Genomic DNA, 19563 nt, shown 5'->3' on the forward strand with positions numbered 1-19563 from the left:
GTTTGTGTTCCCTCTCTCGCTGTGTCTTTCTCTGTCAAATAAATAAATAAAATCTTTAAAAAAAAAAAAAAAAAGAATACAAAAACTCGGCTGATTTTACAGTATCTAACCACATTTTTAAAAGCTAGAAATAACATGAAGTTTTTTATTCAACAGAACAAAAGGAAGGAAGAAAATGAGCACGTAGTGCAGTGCCTCCCTTAAACTTAAGTGAAATCAGTTAAAGCTTTATATAAATCCCAGATTCACAGGTAGTACTCCTTTTCTTTCATTTTCTTCAAGATATAGTTGGATATCAACAGAGAAAAATATTTACGACTACTTAATTATGCTACAAGCATATGGAGTTTATCTTTCTACTACATATACCTCAGGAATAAGATTTATATTTCCAAATTTCCCTCTCAAAAGCCAAGAATAGGGACAATAAATGTTGTGCCCATCACATTTCCTGGAACCTGACAGTTGATCAAGGTTTCCATCCCGTCTACTAATCTTAATCTCTTCCTGTCCTACATGTTCCTTGCTGTACAAGTCATCAAATGCTAATCATAAAACTAATTGCTCCAAGGTCAGAGTAGAATCTAAGATGCCTTTTGCTATTAATTTTTTTCTTTTTTAATATTGTCCCACAGTTTTTTTTTTTATTTAATTGAAAAACAGCCGCACATAGGTAAATTTTAAACAGTACAAAACTGTATATACCATAAAGGAAATTTCCCACCAACTCCAGAGCTCCAGCTAATTAATTTTTAATGAAAGATCAGTAGAAATCCCACACTAATACAGAAATTTAAACCGCTGACATTTGGGACTTTGTGCATTCAATGTTGTATATACAATGAGAACACTGACAGAATCATGAAATTTAAAAACTGCTCAGAAAACAGTGAATTGCCTTGTATTTGAGTCCTTATGAAACTACTCCCTTAAAAACACAAAGCACTGTTCGCAGAAGATGGATTAGCTTAAAATGACATCAACCAATGATAGTTTTGGATATTCAGAGATCATCTGATGAACTGGTTCCCCCCATGAAAAAAGAGAAAGACAAAGAAATTCAACACCTTACATGGCGCACATTGGATAACACTGTAAACACTTTAAAGATCCCACAGTTATGTGAGGTCTTTGCATTTGGGATAAAATTTCCAGTGAAAGTATCATATATAGTATGGGTCAGTAAACTTATTCTGTAAAGGGCCAGATACTAAGTATTTTTGGTTGGAGGACCATGCGGTCTCTGTCACAACAACTCAACTTTGCCACTGTAGCACCCAGGCAATTTGTAATGAGTGGGCATGCCTGTGTTCTAACAAAACTTTATTTATAAAACAGGTGGTTATCTGGCCCTTTGCTAACCCCTTATAACATAAAGCATCATATACAAAATTTAAATACATCTGTATTTCAATCAGCTTAGATAGAAGTGAAGATGTGCTCTGAGAAACTGCTACCGGACTCACAAAATGGCTTTAGTAACAACAAAGATATTTATGTTAAAGATGCATTTAAATACCAAATAAAATCATTTCGTTATGTTAGTGGGTGAAAAGCAATATTAATATATTTCATGATTTAAAGTGTGTGTAATCAAAATAATAACATTTTCAAAAAACCACTCACAGTGTTTAATTTTATCTCTATGACTAACGGTTTATATATCTAAGTTAGCCCCCTCAAAGGGTTTTATGGAATCATCTCACTGATAAAATAGAAGACTGTCATATATTTGGGCTCACTTTATATTCAAGTATACGAGGTAGTTGTTTGGTAATAAGGTAACATATTCTGAGAGTAATAAAAACATCCACACAATGCTTTGCTGATTATAAAGCATTTCCCAGGCAAAATCTTATTTAAATCTCCAAAACAACCCAATCAGGTAAGCTACTTGATCTCTGTGTTCTGAACAAGAGAAAACTGCAGCTAAGAAGGTTAAGTCCCCCAGGCAGAGGATGAGTTAATAACAGCATCAGGTCTGGATTCCAGCTCTCCAGAGGCCAAGCCCAAGGTTCCCTCCCTGCACCAGCTTCTTCCTGGCTCATACCGCACTGCTTCCTTAATGCAAGGAGGAGATGCTGCCGGTTTCAGGACCCAGAGATTAGCAAAAGCATCTCAGGAAGAATCTGAACTTTAGAGCCTCCCCAAAATGGTAAAACTGGCCATTCTAAGCAGCATTACAGTAGTCAAAGCAGAACTAATTATGTTGAAACTAACAGAAGTCTGGAGTTCTCATGAGGAGAAAGGGGAACCCTCCTACACTTTGGTGGGAATGCAAGCTGGTGCAGCCACTCTGGAAAACAGTATGGAGGTTCCTCAAAAAGTTGAAAATAGAGCTACCCTATGACCCAGCAATTGCACTACTGGGTATTTACCGCAAAGATACAAATGTAGTGATCCGGGGCGCCTGGGTGGCTCAGTTGGTTAAGCGACTGCCTTCAGCTCAGGTCATGATCCTGGAGTCCAGGGATCGAGTCCCACGTCGGGCTCCCTGCTCGGCGGGGAGCCTGCTTCTCCCTCTGACCCTCCCCCCTCTCATGTGCTCTCTCATCCTCTCTCTCTCAAATAAATAAATAAAATCTTTAAAAAAAAAAACCAAATGTAGTGATCCGAAGGGGTATGTGCACACCAATGTTTATAGCAGCAACGTCCACAATAGCCAAACTATGGAAAGAGCCAAGATGTCCATCAACAGACGAATGGATAAAGAAGATGTGGTGTATATATACAATGGAATATTATGCAGCCATCAAAAAAAAAAAAAAAACCCAAATCTTGCCATTTACAACGACGTGGATGGAACTAGAGAGTATTATGCTAAGCGAAATAAGTCAATCAGAGAAAGGCAAGTATCGTATGATCTCACTGATAGGAGGAGTTTGAGAAACAAGACAGAGGATCACAGGGGAAGGGAGGAAAAAAATGAAACAAGATGAAACCAGAGAAGGAGACAAACCATAAGAGACTCTTAATCTCAGGAAACAAACTGAGGGTTACTGGAGTGGTGGAGGGTGGGAGGAATGGGAGGGCTGGATGATGGACATTGGGGAGAGTGTGTGCTATGGTGAGTGCTGTGAATTGTTTAAGACTGATGAATCACAGACCTGTACCTCTGAAACAAATAATACATTATATGTTAAAAAAAAAAAAAAGGAGATAGTAGGAAGGAAAAAATGAAGGGGGGAGTCGGAAGGGGAAACTATGGACTCTGAGAAACAAACTGAGGGTTTTGGGGGGGGTGGGTTAGCCTGGTGATGGGTACTGAGGGCACGTATTGCATGAAGCACGGGTGTTATACGCAAACAGTGAATCATGGAACACTACATCAAAAATTAATGATGTAATGTATGGTGACTAACATAACAAAATAAAAATTAAAAAAAAGTAGGAAGGTAAAAAAAAAAGAAGTCTGGAGTTCTCTTTGCAGTGACATGCATGGAGCTAGAAACTATTATGCTACGTGAAATAAGTCCGTCAGAGAAGGACAAATACCAGATGATCTCACTCACAGGTGGAATTTTTTTTTTTTAAAGATTTTATTTATTTATTTGACAGAGACATAGCGAGAGAGGGAACACAGGCAGGGGGAGTGGGAGAGGGAGAAGCAGGCTTCTCGTGGAGCAGGGAGCCCGATGCGGGGTTAGGACCCTGGGATCATGACCTGAGCCGAAGGCAGATGCTTAACGACTGAGCCACCCAGGGGCCCCTCACAGGTGGAATTAAGAAACAAAAGAGCAAACGGGAAAAAAGAAGAGAGGCAAACCAAGAAACAGACTCTTACCAATAGAAAACACCAATGGTCACCAGAGGGGAGGTGGGTGAGGGATGGATGAAATAGGTGATGGAGATTAAGGAATGCACTTGTGATGAGCACCTAGTGTTGAATCACTATATCATACACCTGAAACTAATATTATGCTGTATGTTAACTGGAATTTAAATAAAAACTTAAAAAAAAAAGAAGTTTGGAGTTCTCTATGTAGAAAAGATTTAGGTTAATGTTTCTAAAACTGGAATATTCTGAAACATTCACAGGGATCCTTGCAAAAGTTTTTAATTTTTTATCTTCACTTGCATGGTAATCACAAAATAATCATAAGCATATTCTAGATCATCCAGATGAGCTACAAACAGCCATGTACCAACATAAGATTTCAGTGCTTAAGTTTGGTTTGTGACAATGATAGTGTGTACCTTAACCTTAATAATTTGTAGTACCTTAATTGTCACAGGTTAAAGAGAAAATATAGAAGCAGCTCTAAAACAAAGAGTATTATGGCATGTTACATAAGCAAAGGTTGTGCACTGGTTTAGAGGTGGTTTACAGTCATGGTCCTCAAGCTTTAACATGTATTGGAACCACTGAGAGGGCTTACTAAAAGATCGCATGTTTCTGGTTCAGTAGGATGAGGCCTGAGAATTTGTATTTCTATGTTCCTAGGTGATGCTGATGATTTGAGGACTATACCTGAAAACTACTGGACAGAGAAAAGTGGCACAGAGTTAGTACCACATGCTCAACTCAAAAGAAACAGCCCTACAGACTGTTTGGATATTTAAGGTCATATGATGAACTGGTTCCAAAACAAAAGGCAGCAGTGGCGGTTTCAGCAAAACACCATCGTCTGCCAAAATAAAATATTAACTTTATTCTCACTGGTTTTGTAGTTTTATTCCTATTAATTGGTAATACTGTTTTGATTTTATAATGGTATAAAAGCTCTAAGTATAGGGAACAGTACAATAAAAACAATTCAAGATAACATCTTGTTTTCCCTTTAAAGGGGCTGTGTACATTATTTAAAGCTGACAACTGAGAATGCTAGTGTTGTTGATTTTGCACATGAATCTGGCATAGCTAAGTTATTTCATAGAAAATAAGACAAACAGTGTACACATTTCTAGGGGTCTGCTCTCACCAATAACTCAGATTCCAGTCAACTCAAAATATGGTCATTGTATTGCCAAAATCCCCACAGAGAATACGGGAAGTGAAAACGTCACAGGGGTCTCACCATTGCTGCTGGTTTTTGCACTCTTTGCCAGCTGTGCGCGAGTAGCAGCAATCAGACTATCATGAGCCAGCTCTTGAACCCGGAGGAACCATGGGATGCTACTGTCCGTGCTCTCACTGGAGAGGAAATCATTCCCTGAATCCTCTGCCTCATCTTGTACAAATACTAAGTGCTCAGCTGAAGAGCCCAGACCTGGAAGAAACGAGAGGATATGTGAAAGCTACCCATCAAGTTGCCCTTCTATCGGCCCTGGCTCAGATACTTCATGGCCTGAATCAGCTATTCCAGATTTTCACCTCTCACCTCAAGCTTCTGTTCTCCTACTACACTAGGTTATCTATCACCTTTCCACTCCCGGAGGACAGGCTTCTCTTTCTTACCCCCTCTGGTTTCAAAGGCAAAGCTGTCCCCCCAGGGTAAGCAAGCTAGTATCCTGACCCTATCCTTCTCCCCCCAGGGTAAGCAAGCTAGTATCCTGACCCTCTCTCCGCCATTTGCAAGCCATTCCTCTCTACTGGCCACCTTACAACCTCCCCTTAGAGCCTTTAAATCTGTCTCGCCCATCTTTATTTTTAAAAAGAAGAGAAAATCCCAAGTACTTCTCTAGCTATTTACTGTCTGACAATCAAGTTTCCTGCAAGCGTAACTTCTAACTTGGGTATCCACTTTCTCACCTGTCATCCACTCCCCACCATGGTTAGAACCCGGCCTCCACCTCTACTACCTCAGTAACAACTGCTCTTGCTCGGGTCATTAGACATACACTCCCCAGTCCTCACCTCATTAGCCCTTCCTGTGGTATTGGCATGATTTACTACTTTTTTTTCTTTAAGACATTTTCCCTCTCTTGGCTTCTCGCATAGCACTCTCCTTCTGTTTTCTTTATCCCTCTCTGGCAGCTCCTCCCCACTCCTCTGTTATTCCCCTCTTAAATGTGTTTTTTCCAGGGTCCCAGATTTGCCTTCTTTTCTGTTTATGCTCCTGAATCAAAGAATCCATGTTCACGGTTTCATACATTTCCTGAATGCTGATAAGCACCAAAACAACTTATTTCACACAGACATTTCTAGAACTCTGGATTCCTGTTTCTAACTCTCTAAAGAACACCTCCTCATGAATGTCCCTCTGAAATCCCAACATCAACAAGCACAAACTGGAACTAATCATCCTCCCCGCCCAGTTCTTGGGCTCACTATCTTGCTGAATGGCACAACCTAATTTCCCAAACAAGAAACTTCTTCCTGAAGTCTGCCTTCTCCCCCTACACATTCAACTGATCACCAGACTATACCAATTCTCTAAAATAATAAAATAATAAGGCTTCTTTCCATTTTAAGTATGACTGGGTTAAATATGCCCCGCCGCCCAGTTTTTTTCTTAAGCATGAGCAGAGTTCAGAAAAAGATAAAGAATACCTGCTCTCGTTAGGTTAAGAAGAATAAAAGAAGTGCTATCACTTGGCTGTAGATCTTGCAACAAGCTGGGAGACTCTGGAGTGGACAAAAACTCCGGGGACTTCTGTGCAGTCTGAGCCCTCGTCTCCTCTCCGTCTGGGCCCACATTCACCTGAAGGCTTCTCAACACAGCCGAGGAAGGGACCTCCTTGGAGGAGTTTGTATGACTTGGAGTATCATCTAGCAAAGGGAAAAGACCACGGCTTTATGTGGCACCTCTCTCCACGGGGCTCACCATTCTGATACACGGCACCGAACGCCCCTATCACATCCCTTCTAGGAGCAGCAGCCTTTTTATTTTACAAATACAGAATTTCCCTCAGAAGAGAACAGAGAGATAACTTTAAGTTTTAAAAGGAGTCAGCCAAAATGTGAGGGACAGACTCGTTTGACATTTGGATGTACCAACCAACCAACCATCCACATTTGGACATCACAGGCCTTTGTCCTTTCGAGGCCAGAAATCAGTACTTTTCCCTCAAAAAATATAGTTATACAATGAATACTAACATAGGATCTAAATTTTAAATTATTTTTCTTGGGAAGAGATCCCTCCCTTTAATTTTTATAGCATGTATGTGACAGTTCTGTTGAGTCATTAGGGGGAAAAAAACCACAGCCTGAGAAATCACTGAAATTTTATAGAATCATAAATATGTTTCATTATACTTCCGGGTTTACACTGAAATGTAAAGAAATAATTCAGAAGACTTGCTCTCTAGGACTTTATTCTAAGGAAAGGAATGACTTTCCAAAGGTTTTGGTTGCAAAACAAGGAATTGCACTATAGTGCTAAAGCACTCAATGTTTTCAGGGGTTTCAGTCATCTTTATAAAAGGCAGATAATTTTTTTTCCTTTTTTTAAGGAAGTTAACAGATATTATAGGAATGAAAGTGGAAGCCTAAGGATAGACAGTACTGTCATTTCAAAGTCTAATGAAATAGTACAATATGAATGTACTTAATGTCACAGAACTGGTTAAATTGTAAGTTTATGTGATTAAAATGGTTAACTGGTTTAAATGGCAAATCTTTAGTTATGTATATTTTATCATACACAAAAAGTTTTTAATGAAGTTCATAGCAGTACTGTTTGTCATAGCAAAACACTGGAAAATAACTAAATATTCATCAACAGTGTCATGGATAAAGAAGCTGTGGTTACACTCATATAACAGAACTCTATACAGCAATGAAACCAACCACAGCTTATACACACAAGGATGAATCTCACAACTATAGAATAACGTAAGAAAGGTACAACAATATACATTCATATGATTCCAAGGTCTAAAAACACCTAAGATTAAACTGCATTGCTTAGATCTCAGTGGTTAAACTTGGGAAACAAATATGGGTCAAATAATTGAGGGTAGTGGTGACCTAGGAAGAACAGAGGTTGTCTTTATCAGGGAGGAAACCATGGGGGTTTGGGAGCTGGTAAGGTTCTACTTCTTGACTGGGTGGTGGGTATCTCCTTTATAATAATTCTTCGAAATGTATAAGCACAGGGTTTTATACTTTTCTGTATCTATCACAAATCCCAACTAAAAAGAAAACATACCAGCCATGCATGGAATGATACACACATATTTAAGAGGGAGGGGAATAAAATTAGGGAGGTACGTGCAGATACATTTGTGTTTGTAATATTATGTTTCATGAGCTGGGAGGTGAGTACATGGGTTTTCACTTATTATTATTGATATTGGTTATCTAAAATATTTTTAATCAGGGTACCTGGCAGGCTCGATCAAAAGAGCATGAGACTCTTGATCTTGAGGTTGTGAGTTTGAGCCCCACAGTGGGTGTAGCGATTACTTAAATGAATAAATAAAAACTTTTTAAAAATAAAATAAAATATTTTTAATCAAAATTAAAACTAAAGTTAATGTAGAAAAGAAGATTAATGATTTTGTTCTTCTTTTCACTTCAATATTGTTAAAATATTTATTAAACAAATTAAAATCAGGAGAGAAAAATTTAAGCCCAATGAAGATCAAAATTCATTAGCACATGGAAATGTACACATATTGAAAATCCATAAGGATTTGGAAAAACTCCAACATACCAGTAGAAAAATAGTAGGAGTTGAACGACAGAAGATGTGCGAAAGCTAGGAACTAGACAGGGAAACCTTAAGTCAACACTGGTTGGTTGAATGTATCTGTCCTTCTTGAATCTTTAAACATTGAAAAAAATTTTAAAGTCACTTCAAAAAAAATCAAAGAAACAGGACATCACTAGAGAACAGTAACTAGAAGACTTTATAATAAGCTGTCACCAATCACCAATAGGTGGTGACCCTCCCCTCCCCTGATTTAACATCAGTATTCCAAATTTTAAATATTCCAATTTCCAGAAAATAAAGAACTTACTGCACCCAAAAATAACGTTCTCCTTGCTAACAGTCAAGGGATAGGATCTCCTTCTCCCTATCCAAAGTTAATGTCACAACTCATGATCAGCATTCTAGTTCCTCCTACCTCTCCTGGAGCCTCCCCACTAATTAACCACTCTTTCTGTTTGCACCTCTCCAACTGGCTCTTTCCTCTTAGCATAAAACCATCCTCAAATATTTCAGATCTTAAAAAAGAATTCTGCCATCTACTTTATGTCCTTCTCTTTTTCCTTCCCATAGCAGGAGAGCCTTGAGAAAGTGTGGTTACTTCCTCAACTACACTTACCTTGCACTGATACCTCAACCCTCTACAACCTGGCTTTCCATTACCTTCCATGGAACAGGTCCTGCCAACGTCAACAATGGCCTTGTTGGCCCTATCTCATTGGGACAGTCCCTATCTCATGGGCCTCTTAGAAGCATCTGACACAGTGACTATTCTCTTGAGTTTCATGCCTGCACTCTGTACCAATATTTCTCTTACTGCTCTAGCCTTTCCTTCTTCCCTCCTTCATAGGCTCTCCTGCTTTACCCTGTACCTTGAATAGGGAGCTCCACATTGGTCTTTTCTTCTCACTCTCACATTTCATGAATGATCCTATCCATTACTATGGCTTAAATTACCAATGCACTTGTTAACTCCTATGGTTGCTTATTCTTCATGATTCCTAGATTTACAGTTTCTATGAGTCAGTTATAAAGTCATTTATCCCATCCCACCAGTATGATAGAGGAGGCTAAGCTCTTAAAACTTGCTTATCTTATTTCTTGTAATCTTAATTTTTACCTGGTAACATTAGCCGACTGCATTCTGAGGCCTCAGTCACCGGAAGGAGGGATAAGCAAGTAATGTCTTTAGCTTCTGATTCTACTAGCCCCTGTCCCAATGGGATGGACGTATTCTGAACAAACTGTACCAGGAGCTGGGTGGGGTTGGGCAGGGAGAGGAGGAAGAGACAATATTGAAAAATACAAGTTGTTAGGAATGAATCTAAACCTCTGAATTTACCAAAAGTTCATAGCGTAATTAAGTCTTTATTGCTTCTTAGTCTCAACCACATTCACAGAAAAACTAAATTAACTACAAAATAACATTTAAAGTTATTTTTATCAAGTGCTCTGTTCTAAAGAAAAGCTGTATTATACTGGCTCATTTAATCCTCACCTTAACCCAGTAAAATTGAACATGTATTTTAAAGATAAGGAATATAAAAAATAAATAAAGATAAGGAATCAAGTTGAAGACATCAAATGACTTATCTAAGGTCACATGACTAGTACAGGAAGTAAATCTTCAAACTTAACCTGATTCCAAATTCATTGACCTTTCCACTATGTGACACAGATGTACTAAAATTAAAGGAAGAGAAATGAATAAAAATAAAAAAATGTTTAGGGGCGCCTGGGTGGCTCAGCGAGGTAAGCCTCCAATTCTTGATCTCAGCTCAGGTCTTAATCTCAGGGTCATGAGTTCAAGCCCCATGTTGGGCTCCACACTAGGCATGGAGCCTACTTAAAAAAATAAATGAAAATAAAATAAATAATAAATAAATAATATTTAAATCCTCTAATCGCATTTAGAAAGAAAACACTTTCAGATACATACAAAATTAACTGAAAAATGGTTGTGGTAGTAAATATTTATATATGTATATACATATCCACATATATGTCATATATATATAAAATTTTTGTCATTATGTAATTACCTAGATGTATAAGAACTTATACTTACTTAAATAAACATAAAAGGCTATAGGTAAAAAAAAGTTTTTAAATCTTTGAAAAAGTACTTAGTGACAGAAAAAGTAATAAACTAGTAGTTACGACCAAAACCATATGGCCCACAAAACGTAAAATATTTACTATCTGGCTCATTCCAGAAGTTTACTGACTTCCTGAACTAAAGACAAACCTCGGAAGATAGCCCACAAAAAAATATAAATAAATAAATAGATAGATAGATAGCACTGCCTGGGCTCACCTCTGGTTTGGATTCTAACTCATCTGATAACATTGATTCAGCTTCCAAATCCTGTAGCTGTTCAGGGACAGGTTAAAAATTTAATTCAGAGTCAATGACACCTTCCTGTTATGCTCATATTCCTCTAGGAAATGCTATGCTTTTCCTGTAAGATGCTGTGCTGGGTGGGTAATCAATTTAGCCTAAAAAAGGATGAGAGAAAGAGAGAATTAGAGTAGTAGAAAAATGTAGCTAAATAAACAAAGGCACTTCTCCACATATCTGAAAATCACAACAAGCAAGCAAATAAAGAATTCAGCCCAAAACACTTGTTTTAAAATAGAACAAGCCCAACAGATATCAAAATCCATTAAAAGGGGGCACCTGGGTGGCTCAGTCGTTAAGCGTCTGCCTTCGGCTTGGGTCATGGTTCCAGGGTCCTGGGATCGAGCCCCGCATCGGGCTCCCTGCTCTGCGGGAAGCCTGCTTCTCCCTCTCCCACTCCCCCTGCTTACGTTCCTGCTCTCACTGTGTCTGTCTCTGTCAAATAAATAAATAAAATCTTAAAAAAAAAAAAAAATCCATTAAAAGTTGTACTTCATAGAATTCCTACTTCTAATAATCTATTTTAAGAAAAGGTCTTGGGGCGCCTGGGTGGCTCAGTCGTTAAGCGTCTGCCTTCGGCTCAGGTCATGATCCCGGGGTCCTGGGATCGAGCCCCGCATCGGGCTCTCCGCTCTGCGGGAAGCCTGCTTCTCCCTCTCCCACTCCCCCTGCTTGTGTTCCCCCTCTCTGTGTCTCTCTCTGTCAAATAAATAAATCTTTAAAAAAAAAAAAAAAGGTCTTAAAAATAGAAAAATTATATGCCCAAAGAACTTCATGTTAGCATCTATAATAATAAACAACTGCAAGCAAGATATAAATACACATATATACCCAACACTTAGGGAATGTTTAATTAGGTTATGGCATTGTCACTTAAAAATATAGTTATAAAAATAACGCAACAAGAAGTGCCAATGACATGTTAAATTACAAAAACAAAATACAAAATTATATACTTGTTAGTATTAAAACTAATTAAGATATGAACAGAAAAAAGTAAAAGGAAATTAATACAACTATGATAGTAACTATATTAGGTGGCAGGCTGGTATGACTTATTTTTCTTTTCTCAATTTCCTCATCTTTCTAAAAGTAGTTATACAGTCAAAATCTGAACAGTGTTTCCCAAAAGTAGTACCCTTGGGACCCTGATGTAGCTATTCTCCCCCCATAATTAAAATTCTTACTTTCTTATCGTTTAGTTTTTTCAGACTTTTGACAAAAGAGTCCACTGTATTTTGTACAATTGTTGCTAAAATTGGGAGCACTACCGTATACAAAGTAATTACAGAGTGTAAAATATACCCAGGATGGGAGTTTTCAATTAATACCAAAGTGACTGGAAAGTTAGAACAAGGCAGGCTTACTCTACAAAAAAGGCATTTTTAAGTTCCTGAATAAATGTTTATTGTCCTGTTGGTTCCTTCCTCTCCCCCTTGCTAGTTTCCAGAAATCCTCACTTTCATCATAAAAAAATAACAATTCACAAGATGTAAATGAAAGTGTCCTTTTGGGGCACCTGGGTGGCTCAGTCCTTAAGCGTCTGCCTTCGGCTCAGGTCATGATCCCAGGGTCCTGGGATCGAGCCCCACATTGGGCTCCCTGCTCTGTGGGAAGCCGGCTTCTCCCTCTCCCACTCCCCCTGCTTGTGTTGCCTCTCTTGCTGTCTCTCTCTCTGTCAAATGGATAAATAAAATCTTAAAAAAAAAAAGTGTCCTTTAAGTTTCCCACATAAAATCAAGTATCATAAATCTCTGACTTTTCCCTTACCATAACGTTTTTCTTATTCAAGCTCTGTACATAATAGTTCAATGTTGTTTATTCATCCCTTTTTTCCACAGAGGAAGGACCCAAGGTTCAGTGCATCACTTGCTCAAGTTATTAAGTTGCAGAACCAGGACTCCCACCCACAGAGCAGGTTGGCATGAATAGTGATTACATCTATCTACTTACATCTATCTACGTCTGACCTTGAAACACCAGGGTTTAAGAATTCCTTCTCCCCAATTCCAGTTCATCTCAAGAAGCCAAGAAATAACCAAATATTTGTTTAGGTTATTCTTAAGGTTCCTCAAACTCTGAGTTTCTAGGAATGTAAAATCTCTAAGAAACTAAACAACTATTTGCTGCCCTTTATATTCGTTAGGTTTCTTAGAAACCAATGATGCTCCCTGCGTTTTCATTATCCTTACCTAATGAAAAATGAAAAAAAAAAATGAAGTTTATGAATATGTGCACTGAACAAGGGAAAAATCATATACCAGATCTTAGATACTTTTGCGAAGCTGTAATAACAATTTAAAGAAGGAAGCTGCCGGGGCGCCTGGGTGGCTCAGTCGTTAAGCGTCTGCCTTCGGCTCAGGTCAGGATCCCAGGGTCCTGGGATCGAGCCCCGCATCAGGCTCCCTGCTCAGCGGGAAGCCTGCTTCTCCCTCTCTCACTCCCCCTGCTTGTGTTCCCTCTCTCGCTGTGTCTCTGTCAAATAAATAAATAAAATCTTAAAAAAAAAAAAAAGGAAGCTGCCACCTCTCTTATAGTTTAAGAGCCACCTCTAGATCACCATTTCTCAAGGGTCCATGGTTATCTATGATATCTTATATCTTTTTATTTTAGTGTCTTCATTTCAGTGATAATTTTTCAAAAAAATAACACAAGCATTTTCTGGAACAAATAGGTATCCATATTATAACTGAGTTCTGCCCAAATCTGTTGCCCATGTTTGTGGTTTGTATGTGCGCTAAACTAAAGAGAGACTAGTAGGTAGGATAGAGTAGCACAGGCAGGCAGTACCTTATCAAGTGTACTGTGTGAATCTCACCTTTAACACAGCAACTCGCTATGTACATCAGCCGGAAGTGTGATGGCAAATATGCAATTAAATTTGTTTCTATCCTCAATTCCCATTATCATTTAACAGGTTTCAAAAACTGCAATGCAATTTTTAAATAACAGTTTCAATGAGATATAATTCATATACCATACAGTACACTCAAAGAGTACAGTTACATTGTTTTTAGTATATCCACAGAGTTGTGCAACCACAACCACAATCAATTTTACAACAATTTCATCACCCCAAAAAAGAAACCCTGTACCTATCAGCAATCACTCCCCATTTCTTCCCAACCCCCACCCCAACCAGGCCTAGGGAACCACTAATTCCTGTCTCTTATGGATTTGCCTATTCTAAACATTTCATATAAATGGAATTATACATGTGATCTTTTGTGCTTGACTGCTATCACTTAGCATAATGCTCCCAAGGTCCAGCCCTCTTGTAGCATGAATCGGTACTTAATTTCTTTTTATTGCCAATAATATTCTATTGTATGGATATACATTTTATTTATCCATGTACCACTTAATGGACATTGGATTATTTCTACAATTTGGCTATTATGAATAATGCTGCTATGAACATTTATGTACAAGTTTTTGAGTAGACATATGTTCTTACTCTTTTGGATATACACCTAGATGTGGAATTGCTAGATCATATGGTAACTCTATGTTTAACCTCTTGAGGAATTACCAGGCTGTTTTCTGCACCATTTCATAATCCCACAAGCAGTGGATTTCTCTACGTTCCCACCAACACATTATTATAGCCCTCCTAGTAGGTGTGAATGGTAACTCATTGTGGTTTTGAGTTGCATTACCTGATGGCTAATGATATTGAGCATCTCTTCATGTGTTTATAGACCATTTGTACATCTTTTTAAGAGAAATACTTATTCAGATCACTGGCCCATTTTTTAAATTGAGTTATCTTTTTTATTATTGAGTTGTAAGAGTTCTTTATATATTCTAGATACAAGCCCCTTATCAGATATCTGATTTGCACAAACTTCCTCCCATTCTGTGTGTTCTCATTTGCAACACAAATCTTATCTTCATTTGAACAAGGCAACTCTAACTCTGACAATACGCCTATCAATACCACATTAAAACTGGCATTCAAGGACTTTTATTCAGTTTTGGTTACATGTGAGATCCCATTATCACATGCTGCTTAACAATGTCTTGACATTTTAAATACATACCTTGTATGATATTCTCTGCATAGTATTAACTAAAGTTAAAATGTAGAAACCCCAGAGGAAATATATTATTGAATCCAAGGCTAAATCTTTCCACTATTAAGTTCAACATTAAGTACCGCATTTCAGCAAAACGACATCCCTACCAAATAATATGAATGTTATTTTGAATTTTGTTTTATGGTGTGGTTTACAACTGTATACTTATTCATAAAGATATAAATCATGGCAACAACTGATATAACTAAACTGAACTACCTACATGATTCCCTAGAGCCATCAAAACATCAGACTGCTAATACTGTAATAAATTTGTATGGTGGTAGATGGCAACTACCCTTATCCTGGTGAGCACTGTGTATCAAATTGTGGTAATGTGTCAAATTGTCAAATCATTATGTTGTACACCTGAAACTAATTTAACATTGTATGTCAACTATTCATCAATTAAAAATATATATTAGACTGCTTAAAGAAAACAATCTTGGTTCAGCATGTTAATTTTTTTTTAAAAATCCACTGACCCTACCACAGTTATTACTGAATTATTTGTAAACTTAGTTTTGATCTTGTAGTTGATTAAGAGCTACTGGGAGCTTCAGCATAGAAGGATAAGAATTACTACCTAGCTTTATGTCAAAGTATATTTAGAGTAATCATAATAAAAATTTGCCAGTATGGGGCCAATATAGTGTCCAATGCAATGTTCCTCCTTTAAATGCAATTTGCATGACAGTGGAGTGAAAGGCACGGCTCTTACCAAAAGGAAGCTTTTTTTTTTTAAGATTTTATTTATTTATTTGACAGAGAAATAGAGAAAGAGCACGAGTAGGCAGAGCAGCAGGCAGAGGGAGAGGAAGAAGCAGACTCTCCACTGAGCAGGGAGCCCGATGCGGGGCTTGAGCCCAAGGACCCTGGGATCCTGACCTGAGCCGAAGGCAGCCACTTAACTGACTGAGCCACCCAGGTGTCCCAAAAGGAAGCTATTTTTAAGGTAATTATGGGTCTCAAGGAGATTTCTTCCCAGGCTTTCTTATGCTATTAATTAAGAGACTAGAAATGCAATACTGAGTGGTCACCCCAAATTCTTGAATGTGAACATGAATATTTGTTTTTTTTTTTTATCTTTACCTGGTAGACAGTCAAAATTTATACCCTTTCCTTTCAAATTAGAAAAATTACTAATTTAGCCCCATAAATAATAAGAGATAATGACATTTAACTATCAGCAACCAAGGGTAGGCCCTTCAAATCGTATTTTCCACAAATCATAAATAAGGCATCTTGGCTGTGGATAAAGAGTTCATAACAAAACAAAATGATCTCAGACACCCAAGGATTGGTCTAATAATTATTATTAATAAATATGAAATATGTAGTTCTAGTCAGACCCTTTTCTTCCTCTACTCTTGGCAACAACAGGATTCTACTGTGTGCATGGTTCCCTATGGCCACCAAAGCACATTAGACTGCTTACAGAAAATTACCTTGGTCTAGCAGAAATTCTGTTTTTTAGAAATCCACTAACCCTGCCAATGTTATTATGTTAACAGCTAATAATAGCAGAAAATGTTAATATGTTATCCCATAGTCAGCCTTAAGGTTAAAAAGAATGCAGGCAATACAAACCTTTGCAATGAACCAAAGCAAAGAACACAGGAAGCCCTGAAAAGTTCTGTAAATTGGTAACAAAAGAACTCACAGCAAAAGTAAAGCAGATTTAAGACAATAGCAATCTCTATGATCTAGACCATCCTGAGAACAATTCTCCTTCTGTTTTTAGCCAAATAAACAAATCCTGAGAACTGAAGTCTGATTAACTGCATTCTTCTTCTACAGTACACTCAATATCATCCAGCAAATTATGCATTAAGTAGCTGAACAAGTTAAATAAAGAAGCTGAGATATGTTTATTAAAAAAAAAAAAATCCAAGGTCTCTAAAACAGAAATCTAAACTCTGCCTCTGATTTTTGGTTGAGACCTAGGCAGGCTACTCATCTTCCGGACCCTAGGAAATTCATCTGAAATACAGATGAAACAAATCTACCCTGGGATTATTTATGTATCAGTCAACAGAAATAATTCAAAAATTCTTCAGAAACAAAGCTCTGCATAAGTGCTTAAGAAACAAGTAAATAGGGCGCCTGGGTGGCTCAGACGGTTAAGCATCTGCCTTCAGCTCAGGTCATGATCCCAGGGTCCTGGGAGTCGCATGGGGCTCCCTGCTCGGTGGGGAGTCATCTTCTCCCTCTGCCCTTCCTCCTCCCCCACCCCCGCCCACCACCACTCCTGCTCTCTAGCTCACTCTCTCGCTCAAATAAATAAATAAAATCTTTTAAAAAAAGAAACAAGTAAATGTTTCAAATGCTTTGTATACTCTAAAAGATTAAGAAATGCACCTGGCTGGCTCAGTTGGTAGTGTGTGTGACTGTTGATCTTGGGATTGTTAGTTCCAGCCTCCCATTGGGTGTAGAGATTACTTAAAATAAAATCTTAAGAAAAATCTGCCGGGCGCCTGGGTGGCTCAGTTGGTTAAGCGACTGCCTTCGGCTCAGGTCATGATCCCGGAGTCCTGGGATCGAGTCCCGCATCGGGCTCCCGGCTCGGCGGGGAGCCTGCTTCTCCCTCTGACCCTCCCCCCTCTCATGCTGTTTCTCTCTCTCTCTCTCTCAAATAAATAAATAAATAAAATCTTTAAAAAAAAAAAAAAAAGAAAGAAAAGAATTCTGCCTTTTATTACTGAGTCCAAATTCCCTATAAAGCAGTGGTTTTCAAACATTTTGACTGCAAATCACAGTAAGATACATTTTCCATCATACCCCAGAGAATGAAATACTCACTAAGACACATACAAGTAACACATTTTTATGAAACAATACTAGCCTATGCTAATCTCATGCACTCTGACTTTTTAAAAATAAAACTCACTAAACTGATCTCAAAAGCTACTTAACAGATTACATCCCAAAGACTGGAAAACAGTATAAAATATCTTCAAAAGTCTAAAATACATATGTTAAACAGAGACTCGGCCATAAAACGTAAAGCCATTGATATAAACCTGCTATATATATATATATATGTATCATATATATATATTACAATCAGCAATTATCATTGATCAGAGTCTCGGGGAAACTGAAATTACTTGAATCCTTACACAAGACAGGAATTAGTGGTAACACCAAGTTAGGAGGGTAGAAATGGCCTAAAACTAATGCAGGCTACATAGAGAGATATTGGGTGGGAGAACCAAGCCAAAATAAACTAAACAAGCAACAGGAGAACAGAGCTGATACAGGTGGTACCTTGCCTCAGTCCTGACTGCCACACAGAAGGGAGTGTATTCCAAAGGGAAAGATGACCAGGGGCTTTTAGTGCTCTGCCTCAAGAAAGAACAGAACATCATTGTGTCAACTTCTCAAAAGCAATGTGATTCCACCCCAGGAAAACAAAGCCTAGAATATCAGTACCACTCTTACTTTAGGGAGGTAGAAAATGCCTTGACCTTGACCCACTTTCAGAAAGAAGGGGGGGTGAGAAAAAAGAGGGAAGAAATGTCCCCCAATTGGTAACCAATCTGCTTCTCAGTTCCCTCCATATCTACCTGTGGCTGACCACAAATACAGACCTAAACAATGCTTCACTAAAGATGAAAAAAACTAAAACAAAAATTCTACTAATGGTAGGGAATTACCATACTCAAAAATTAAAATTAAAATTAAAAAAAGAACAGTTTAGGGGCGCCTGGGTGGCTCAATTGTTAAGAGTCTGCCTTCGACTCCAGGTCATGATCCCAGGGTCCTGGGATAGAGCCCTGCATCCGGCTCCCTGCTCACGGGAGGCCTGCTTCTCCCTCTCCCACTCCCCCTGCTTGTGTTCCCTCTCTCGCTGTCAAATAAAATATTTTTTAAAAAGGGAAGGAAGGAAAGAAAGGAAAGGAAGGAAGGAAGGAAGGAAGAAAGAAAGAAAGAAAGAAAGAAAGAAAGAACGAACGAACTAACGGTTTAAATTTTGGTATAAAACAGTAGTCCTGGGACCGGATGCCTGGGTGGCTCAGTGGGTTAAGTGTCTGAGTGGGGAGCCTGCTTCTTCCTCTGCCTGTAGCTCCCCCTGCTTGTACTCACTCTCTCTCTCTGACAAATAAATAAATAAAATTAAAAAAAAAAAAAAGTCCTAGGGAAAGAAAAACAAAGTAACTAGGGACACCTGGGTGGCTCAGTCCCTGAAGCATCTGCCTTCCGCTCAGGTCATGATCCCAGGGGCGTGGGATCAAGTCCTGCATCAGGCCCCCTGCTCAGCGGAGAGCCTGCTTCTCCCTCTGCCCACCGCTCCTACTTGTGAGTGCAATCTCTCTGACAAATAATCTTAAAAAAAAAAAAACAGGGGCGCCTGGGTGGCTCAGTTGGTTGGGCGACTGCCTTCGGCTCGGGTCATGATCCTGGAGTCCCGGGATCGAGTCCCGCGTCGGGCTCCCTGCTCGGCGGGGAGTCTGCTTCTCCCTCTGACCCTCCCCCCTCTCATGCTCTCTCTATCTCATTCTCTCTCTCAAATAAATAAATAAAATCTTTAAAAAAAAAA

At 38.6% G+C, this 19563-nt stretch overlaps 1 protein-coding gene across 2 annotated transcripts in view; it reads right to left on the reverse strand.

Moving 5' to 3' along the window:
* Positions 1-4823: 4823 nt before the first annotated feature.
* Positions 4824-19563, reverse strand: part of ZNF410 (zinc finger protein 410) — a 20212-nt gene continuing 5472 nt past the window's right edge. The window contains exons 1-5 of one of the 2 annotated variants that reach the window (XM_081830268.1): positions 11221-11238; positions 10858-11039; positions 9661-9796; positions 6434-6652; positions 4824-5210 (exon numbers count right to left, since the gene is read on the reverse strand). In XM_081830268.1, the coding sequence (XP_081686394.1) occupies positions 4957-5210; positions 6434-6652; positions 9661-9796; positions 10858-10890 (642 nt within the window). In that variant the 5' untranslated portion in view covers positions 10891-11039; positions 11221-11238 and the 3' untranslated portion in view covers positions 4824-4956. Of the gene's footprint in view, positions 5211-6433; positions 6653-9660; positions 9797-10857; positions 11040-11220; positions 11239-13759; positions 13869-19563 lie in introns of those variants that run through there. The other variant, XM_081830267.1, reaches the window with a different exon arrangement.

Source organism: Leptonychotes weddellii, chromosome 9, assembly GCF_054177405.1.
Source record: "Leptonychotes weddellii isolate Sample4059 chromosome 9, ASM5417740v2, whole genome shotgun sequence".
Classification (NCBI taxonomy): domain Eukaryota; kingdom Metazoa; phylum Chordata; class Mammalia; order Carnivora; family Phocidae; genus Leptonychotes; species Leptonychotes weddellii.